Source organism: Saccostrea cucullata, unplaced genomic scaffold (genome assembly GCF_032062105.1).
Source record: "Saccostrea cucullata isolate Sc308-1 unplaced genomic scaffold, CSIRO_AGI_Scuc_v1 ctg18853, whole genome shotgun sequence".
In the NCBI taxonomy this organism is placed as follows: domain Eukaryota; kingdom Metazoa; phylum Mollusca; class Bivalvia; order Ostreida; family Ostreidae; genus Saccostrea; species Saccostrea cuccullata.
Window position 1 is genome coordinate 1 of NW_026939648.1, and position 9,453 is coordinate 9,453.

The window sequence follows — 9,453 nt, forward strand, 5'->3', positions numbered from 1 at the left end:
CCTGTGTGATTCTCCATGTGTTTGTCTAGTGACTATATTTACCTGTGTGATTCTCCATGTGTTTGTCTAGTGACCATATTTACTGGTGTGATTTTCCATGTGTTTGCTAGTGACCATATTTACTGGTGTGATTTTCCATGTGTTTGTCTAGTGACTATATTTACCTGTACGACTCTCCAAGTGTTTATCTAGTGACCAATTTACCTGTGTGATTCTCCATGTGTTTGTCTAGCTAGTGACTATATTTACCTGTGTGATTCTCCAAGTGTTTGTCTAGCGGGTGACTATTTTTACCTGTGTGATTCTCCATGTGTTTGTCTAGTGACTATATTTACCTGTGTGATTCTCCATGTGTTTGTCTAGTGACCATATTTACTGGTGTGATTTTCCATGTGTTTGTCTAGTGACCATATTTACTGGTGTGATTTTCCATGTGTTTGTCTAGTGACTATATTTACCTGTACGACTCTCCAAGTGTTTATCTAGTGACCATATTTACCTGTGTGATTCTCCATGTGTTTGTCTAGCTAGTGACTATATTTACCTGTGTGATTCTCCAAGTGTTTGTCTAGCGGGTGACTATATTTACCTGTGTGATTCTCCATGTGTTTGTCTAGTGACTATATTTACCTGTGTGATTCTCCATGTGTTTGTCTAGTGACCATATACTGGTGTGATTTTCCATGTGTTTGTCTAGTGACCATATTTACTGGTGTGATTTTCCATGTGTTTTGTCTAGTGACTATATTTACCTGTACGACTCTCCAAGTGTTTATCTAGTGACCATATTTACCTGTGTGATTCTCCATGTGTTTGTCTAGCTAGTGACTATATTTACCTGTGTGACTCTCCAAGTGTTTTTCTAGCGGGTGACTATATTTACCTGTGTGATTCTTCATGTGTTTGTCTAGTGACTATATTTACCTGTGTGATTCTCCATGTGTTTGTCTAGTGACTATATTTACCTGTGTGATTCTCCATGTGTTTGTCTAGCTGGTTTTTGCGGTAGAACCCTTTCCCACACTTGATACAGTAAGTCAGCCCCTTTCTGAAAGTGCATCCTCATGTGAGTCTGGAAGTTCTTTTCGTGGAGGAATTGTTCATCACATTTAAAACATCTGGAATTAAAATATCTCAACCTTAAGTTTAAGTGTTTTATTTTATACATTTTATTTAAACATGTTAAAAGTAAGACCATTCTCAAAATATTGTGTGTTTGCTTTCCCATGACTCAAAGTAAAAATAAAAAATGAGATCAGTAAGTAGGTGCTGTGGGAAAGTTGTTGACAATGCAAGATTCAAAGGGAAAAAAAATAGATAAATATATCATTCCTGGAGGTTAAAATTTTTGAGACTGACATTTTTAGCCAAGAGAGGGCAAACAAACAATTTTTTAAAGATGGCCTAAATCAAGAGTTAACCCCATCCAATTGTTCGATGTCACATTCTCTTGTTGAAGCAGCATGAGTTTAACTGATAAAATCTTCTCCTTACCTTCTATTAATTTAAATTAGAATGTACTTACTGAATCTTTCTCTTTGTGGTGTCTGAGGGCTCCTCTTTGTGGTTCCTGAGATGAACTTTAAGGTAGCTTGCTGCTGTACAGATCCTCCCACATATAAAACACTGATACTGCTTCTTCTCCAGGTTGTGTGCTCGCTCGGGTACCTATCAGGAGTAAAATAACAGATAAAACACTGATACTGCTTCTTCTCCAGGTTGTGTGCTCGCTCCTGTACCTATCAGTAGTAAATTAACAGATAAAACACTGATACTGCTTCTTCTCCAGGTTGTGCGCTCTCTCGTGTACCTGTCTGGTGTTAAATAACAGATAAAATACTGATACTGCTTCTTCTCCAGGTTGTGCGCTGGCTCGTGTACCTGTCAACAGCAAAATAACATATAAAACACTGAAACTGCTTCTTCTCCAGGTTGTGCGCTCGCTCGTGTACCTGTCAGGGATAAAATTAAAGATTTCAGTTCATGTTCCAGTGTATCTTATAGCTAGCAACACACTTAGGGTGCTTTTGGGTTGTTTAGGGACATCATGTTCACTGTGTTTTCTTTATTCTCAAAGGAATATCAATCATACAAAGAGATATTTTGAACCACTTCAGGCTAATGTAACCATGAATTGAAAAATATTGACATGAGTGTGGAAATATTATTGAAACTGAATGAGAGTCATTGTTCCCACAGTGGGAATTACCTCTATTACCTTGGGGTCAGAGAACCTTAAGGGAATAATTTACTCACCATTAATGTTCCAGCATGTTTGAATTTCTTTCCACAAGTTTTACAGTTGTAGAGCCAAAACTGTCCTGTATCTGAACCAGTCCTTTTCTCTGTTGGTAAGGTCTGTGTCCTCTCTTGTTCTCTCCATACAAGAGTTCTGGAGGAATTCCTGAATTCTCTAGTGCAGCATTAACAGCATTAACAATAGCCAGATTCTGCTTCTCTTCCGAGACTTGAGAATGCAGAACATTTTGGTAATCTGAATAACAAGAACTTAAGTCAGATGACTCCTCCCCTGGTTCAGTTTTAACAGCGGTTAAGTTTCCGTAACCTTTGGCGGTGACTCCAGAACGAGGAATATCATACTGATTTTGTGTAAAATTAGAGGAATCATTTTCAGGCTCTTTCTTCAAATTTGTGAAGAGTATACTTTCTTCAATGGCTTCAGGAGTGTCATTTTGGTTTACTGAATAACCAGCGCTAAAATTATAGGAATCATCGATAGGCTCGTTCTTGATAATAGGGTTTTGACCCTCTATGGTACTGTCAATATAATTATCTTGTGTTTGTGGAACATCAAACATACTGTCCATGGGCTCACTCTTTATAATGGACCTTTGACCCTCTACAGCATGGTCACTATTGGTAACTTGTGTAGGTGGAACATTATAGGAATAGTCGTCCATTGGTTCACTCTTAATATTGGTAATGGTTGGTTCCATTTCAGTGTTTGGGGTTTGTGGAACATCATCCACGTGTTCTGAATCATTATCAGATTCATACATTTGTTCACTTTTAACAATGGAAATGTCTGGACCCTCCTCACTAAACTGGGAATCGGTATTTTCCTCTTGTTGTGATGTGCTTATAGAATCATTTGTTAATGTTGATAATCCTGATGCTGAAGCAAAGCCCCTCATCACTAGTAGGGATTTTGCCCAGTTTGAGAGGAACTTGGAACATTGCTATTTGCAAATGGTGAGAAAACATTATTACAAGGAAGTAAACTAGTCTGTAGTGCGTGTTGACTGGTATAATCAGTGGGAGGAGTGGACAGAAGCTTTATAAGAGATCTGTTATTTCTGACACCTTTTGTTGGAGTGGATGTTACAGGCTTAGGGTGTTGAACAGGAGAGACAATGCTGGTGCTTTTCGCGTCTTTGAATGGATCTGAAGCCATAAGTTTAAAGACTTTGAATTCTTTACCAGGATTTGGGATGTTTGATATTCCTAGTTTCTGAAAAACTAACTTTGCCTCAGACTGACCAGATCCCGCAGCAGTATTTCTACTGGACTTACTCAATCTGTGCATTTCCTTTTACCTCTTGAATCTTCTTTCTCATTAGACTCTATTAATGGAACCTCAGGACTCTCATTATGAGGCCCACTTTGACTGTGTGAAACCTCTTCAGAACATGACGTTGTAAATAGACTGTTTCTGCTCAACTCAGTGATATGTTTATCTGTTTTAACCACTGAAAGGTCCATCTCTCCTTCACTTCCAGTCATTGGATCACCTGCCTCTGTTTCCTCTCTGCCATTCTTCCATTTGGTGCTCATGGTCCTTTGAATCTCTGAATTCACCACTTCACTGATTAGGCTCTCTCTCCTCCTTGGCCTGCCCGCCCTCCTCACCAGCGATCTGACTCAGAATAACCTCATTCAGACCTTCCACGTCCTGCTTGATGACCCAATGTTCCCTTCCCTGTTTTCTCTTTCTCACTTGTTCCAGTGACCCTCTTCTTTTCTCTACATTGCCGGTGAAAACTCTTGTCTTCTTTTATTCTTATCTTGAAGAACCCCTGCTTCCTGCAGGGCTTGTTCTTGAGATTCAGTAGCGATGTCACCGTTTGAAGCACTTGTCGCCTGATGATCTTGAGAATGTGAAGCACTCTCTAGACCCATTGCATGTAGACCCCCCTCATTATCATGGAGGTCAGTCATGTTACCATTATCTGTATCTCCTTCCATTTCTTCAGTCTGTGAGCTGTCTGCATCACTATCAATCTCCTCTTTCTTTATTTTTTGTAGAAGTCCATCACTATTTTCTTGGGCTGAGGCACTGAAAATGCCTGGGGAGTTTGTGTGCTTCATTGTTTCTAAAGGCAAGTCAATTTCTCCCCCAATGGAAGTGTCTGAGTATGCTAAAATAAAAATTTTTGGTTTTCTTTAAAACTGCAAAGAACTGTCTTATATATAAAATGCTGTATGTCTACACAATGCACATGTTTTTATGGAATTCAATAAGCCCTAGGATATTCTAATTCATGACAAAATCAGCCATTATATCGAAAGTGGATCTTAAACCATAAAATTATCATTTGTTTTTAAGGTACATGTAACAATCTGAATACTTGTAATTTTGGGGACTAAATAAATAAGAATATAGGTAGAGCATTCGCTTCGTGATAGGGAGGCCCGGGCTTGATTATCGTTCGCGGGGCCACGTCATATCTAAGATATAAACATAGGTTGTGACGGTTCCTTCGCCAAGCACAAGGCAATAGAAGTGAAAGTTACAGGTCTTTTGAATATGACCTTAAAAATGTAGGTCCCGTGTCAAGGTACGCGTAAGCACGATAAAGAACCCTCACTACTCAATGGCCCTGAGTGCCGAGTATAGGTCTAAATTTGAAGCCCTTCACCGGCATAGGGTGACGTCTCCAAATGAGTGAAAAATTCTCGAGAAGGACGTTAAACAACATACAATCAATCAATCTTATTATCTATGATGGAAGAAAATCAGAAGAACCTGCACTGTATAGGGTGCCTTCAGCTGAATACTGTTATCCAACTATAGATATATTTACATTTCCTGTGTTTTTCTAGTAAGCCAACTGTGAAATTTACTTGAATATCATTTTAGTGTATACTCAAGTGTAGAAATATACACAGAAAAACATGCAATAACGTGATTTCACAATGAGGCTACAGAGATGTTAGTAAAAATAAAACAATATAGGTCAGCAAGAAGATCAAATATTGAGTATATTTTAGGTGCTTTTAGACATGTAAAATGTAAATATAAGGAATGTTTTTAAGTTTAGTGTGAGTTATTGGCGTGTAAATCTGAATCATACAAGACTTGCACGTAGGCATATATTGTTCATGAAGTGCTAGCTTAAAAACTTTAAAACATTCCTAAATTGATTTTGCATGCGAGAAATATCTGTGAGTTCCGCGACCTACTTTTACTTAATATGAATATTTATCACTTTGAACCATTTCTTATTTAATAAGCTTTATATTGGTAGAGAAAGTTTCCTACGAAAGAAAATAAAACGTCGCAGACTGATTGCAAACTGATGAATCTAAAATAAAAGATGACGTAAATAAATGAATAATAGATGGTTTACAGTAGTTGGTTTACAGTACAGAGTGCCGTTCCTACTCACCGTAATCGTCTACACTGTCAGATGGATATCGACACGGTCTACAGTCATGAGAGTCAAACTCCTCCTCAGTCCCATACAGGTGTCTACAGGAGCAGCACTGGTACAGTCTCTGAGGTGTACAGGTGTGAGACAGGTAATCCAGGTAGGAAGCAAAGGTGTCTGTACACCGAGTACAGTGGTAAGGGTCCAGGACGGTGCCTGTGGACTCACATTTACACACACGAATGAACTGCTTGTCTGTCAAAAGGACAGGTGAAATACAGGTAAGGTGTACATACACTTGTTACATGCAAAGGGGAAAACATTATTTTAAATTCTTGTACAGTATACATAATGCTTGTTTCTTGTAGGCATTTTTTCAAGAAACATATAGGTATTAGGAAAGTTAGGATTTTAATTCGATCAATATTTTAGTATGATTGATTTCAATTAATCCTCTCGATCCATAGAGACTAAAACTTGGATACTGGATGAATGCATTTAAAAATGTTTCTTTCCCTGAATTTTTTGGTTTAAATCAAATCATCAAATTACAGTGGACCTTCAGATATCCGGACTCCAGATATCCGGATGCTTGAGTATCCGGACGACTTTTCATGGGAACAGAACTTTTTAATGCTATTTTGTTTTGTTTAAATGGTAATTCAGATATCCGGACGCTTCACATATCCGGCAAAATTGACTAGGAACCAAAGCGTCTCAGAAAAGCTCCACTGTATAATGAAAATCCTCCTTTTTGTAAAACTTGTTTAATACCCAAGTTTCAAGATTATCTCCCTTGTTGCGCTCTTTCGCTGAGGAGGGAGTTTCGTTGCCACGTAAACAGACAGGTGGGACAGATATTTATTATTTATATATTGGATATATCGATAGATATAATCTGCTGGTTATCATCACTTCATTATTGTCAGGATGCACTCAACTACTCGGGAATAACCGAATTAATGTAAAGATATCAATTTTTAAAGCAAAAAAATCGTAACAAAAAAGAAAATATCAGTGGATGCGAGAGTTTTAGACGAGGGAAGAGATATAGAAGACCGTTAATAAATTAAAATACATACATCTGATCATTGCATGTTGGCAATCTAAATTACATATTCTTCTTTTCCTTATTATAACTTTTAAAAAACACTAATTGTTTAGAAAATGTTTGTACAATCAAGAAAATCATAAATTATACAGACTCCACGTTTCTTTCGTTATTAAGTACCTTATAATTCAAAGTAAAATTGCAAATATGCATAGTTGAGCTTGATAAAATCATCAAATGCATCACTGCTTTACATTATTATCTTTCTATAAGATTTCATAAATTTTATAAGCCTTAAATATTGTACATTTACTTAGGTACGTTTGTATACAGAAACAACCTATCCCACCTCCATGCTGAAATGGATACTTTTTGCGCCTCTTTCGTAGGAGAGTTACAATCTCGAAACTCGCGTATTGTTTGTTTATTTTTTAAGCACTTTTAAACCTCTATATTCAACTTTCATCTTTACTTAACATCAGGTTAGTACATACCCAGATGCCAGTTTCCATCAATTTTCCATACTTGTTTCTTTCCCCTGAACAGATCCTGGTCACCCATTGATTACAAGTAAGACACTGCACTCTACTCTACAGCTCTCTTCTGTTGTTTGCTCACTTAGTTGTACAGCTGAGTTGTGAGTGTAAAGTTGGTTTTTTTGTGTAATTATAATCAGGAAAAAATAACCTCCTCATCATACTCCATGGCCTGCTGTAGAAGGACCCAGTTACATTGAATGAATGCAGACAGAATCAGATTTTAAAAAAATAAAGTTTTACATGTTTTAGATCTTTTTTCAATATTGATATATAAACATGATAAAGGTGTAAATCAGTAGGAAATAACCCTTCCATGCAACTCTTTATTGAACAGTGAAACTTATACATGTTATACTGTTATAATTTTTAATCTTTCCAGAGACACTACTAAGAGCAAATTTTTTTTCATAGTTTCTCCAATTTTTAAAAAAATTAAACCACTTTAATTTACGAAGATAAAGTGAGACAATATAGCTAAATCAAGCTATATTCGGAATGGCTTGATAAATATATAGAGAATAATACATACCCTTTTCCTAGCGCTGATATTGGTCGAGGGCTGATACAGGATGTGATATGGAAAAGGGTATGTATTAATATGTTTATTACATACTTAAGTAATAAAATACAGCATACATTAGGTTGAGAAGAAAATAAGTAAATAATTATGCATGGACTTCTTACATACATGTATAATATATGGTCTATCGCTCATACGATTTGGGTTTGTTTCTACTTCTATCTCAATGCACTCGATCCGTAATTTGAAAATAATCTATTCGTGTATTTGTAAATTAAGATAACCTTATTTTCAAAAAGTTAAAATTAAGAAGAATATGAACCTACCAAAAATTGTGAATGATCACAAGTACTGTTTTTGTGGTTTAATTTACTGAGGATGTGATTTTGACGTCACATTATAGCCGTATCAGCCCTGCAGGGCTGATATGGATTTGCGGGGCTGATAGGTTTAATATCAGCCCTGCAAATCCATATCAGCCCTGCAGGGCTGATACAGCTATATGGTTACATCAGCCATAATCGCATATGCAAAAAACCTGTATTTATTACTAAGTGTGTAATAAATATAGCTAAATTATGTAAATCAAGAAATTGTGCTGGACCTGACCATGCTTACCAAGACTAATTTTAGTAATTCATTAAATTATTCAGCAATGATTTAAATTTTTCAAAAAATATATAATTTTAAGGTCTAATCATGAATACTAAAACACATTTCCAAATGAAAGTTGTCAAAGACCACTATGTCAAAAACACTGAATGTAAACACTGGCCTAATTTTTGCAAGGTAGATAAAAAGTCAGTCAGATGGCTGCGAAAACATCTAACCGCAGTATGAAGTGAGTTCAATATGGATTCCTGATTTTTATAAATTTATGGGGTTTAATATAACATACCCGTTTATTTTATTTATACCAAGTCGTGTCCTGCGCCCAGATAGCTCCAAAAATCTTATAAAATAGGCAACTTTTTGGAGCTTTCCATCTTTTGTAAACACTCAGTTTCCTACCTTCGTGCACTGAAGAGCGCTTTTGAGGAGCGGATCTAATTAAACTCCAAAATTGCCTCAGACCAAAGGTATCTTGTTGTAGCTGTTTGCACAAAGAATAACTTTAAATTTTTGAACGAAGATTTAAGGTCAGGATTTTAAATGAAATATGCCTACATATTTATCAAAGAAAAATAAATTCCTTTATAATGATGCTTTTTAACTAGCTTGGTCAAATAAAGTGTTTTGGGGCATATTCTTTCTGTCATTTTCCAATGAAAAATTAAGAAAATTTGGCAGTTAATATGGGAGTATTTCCATATCAGACAAAGAAAATGTACTTTCAACTTTCCGTTTTCCCGTACTTTACGGCTCTAATAGAATTATGTAGAAAATTATTTTCAAGGAATTCAATTTGAAATTACATGAAAAGTATCGATACCTATATTTAATTTAACATTATTTTAAAAAAGGCTATGAACATATAAATTATACTTTTCTGAAAGACTGAAGGCAATTTGGATACATTTGCTTTGTCGAATATGAAAAAAGCCTCCCATATTCATGACTGGTTTTCCAAAGTTTCACTGGAAATGACAGTTTAAAATATAATTTTTGTCTTATTTACCAACAAATTTTACCCCGAATACCTTATTTGATCTAACTAAAGTTATAAAGCATCATTTAAATTATATAATTTCTTAATATAAATTTAATGTTTTCTGTGTAGGGACCTATCAT

The 9,453-nt window shown here is 35.9% G+C and overlaps 1 protein-coding gene across 1 annotated transcript; it reads right to left on the reverse strand.

Annotated features, from left to right (window-relative positions):
* Window positions 1-3,984: 3,984 nt before the first annotated feature.
* Window positions 3,985-7,380, reverse strand: LOC134253504 (uncharacterized). The gene is made up of 3 exons (XM_062736028.1): window positions 7,158-7,380; window positions 5,631-5,867; window positions 3,985-4,379 (listed from the first exon to the last, which is right to left on the reverse strand). Exons 1-3 carry the CDS (start codon window positions 7,222-7,224, stop codon window positions 3,985-3,987), a joined length of 699 nt encoding a protein of 232 aa, XP_062592012.1. The 5' UTR covers window positions 7,225-7,380.
* Window positions 7,381-9,453: the final 2,073 nt, after the last annotated feature.

Excerpts from the sequence above, each read along its gene's own strand:
- LOC134253504 (XM_062736028.1), bottom strand. The coding sequence starts at position 7,224 with ATGGGTGACCAGGATCTGTTCAGGGGAAAGAAACAAGTATGGAAAATT. Across the intron at positions 5,868-7,157 it reads TGATGGAAACTGGCATCTGG|ACAAGCAGTTCATTCGTGTG; the intron begins GTATGTACTAAC and ends TCCTTTTGACAG. Across the intron at positions 4,380-5,630 it reads TGACAGTGTAGACGATTACG|CATACTCAGACACTTCCATT; the intron begins GTGAGTAGGAAC and ends TTTTTATTTTAG.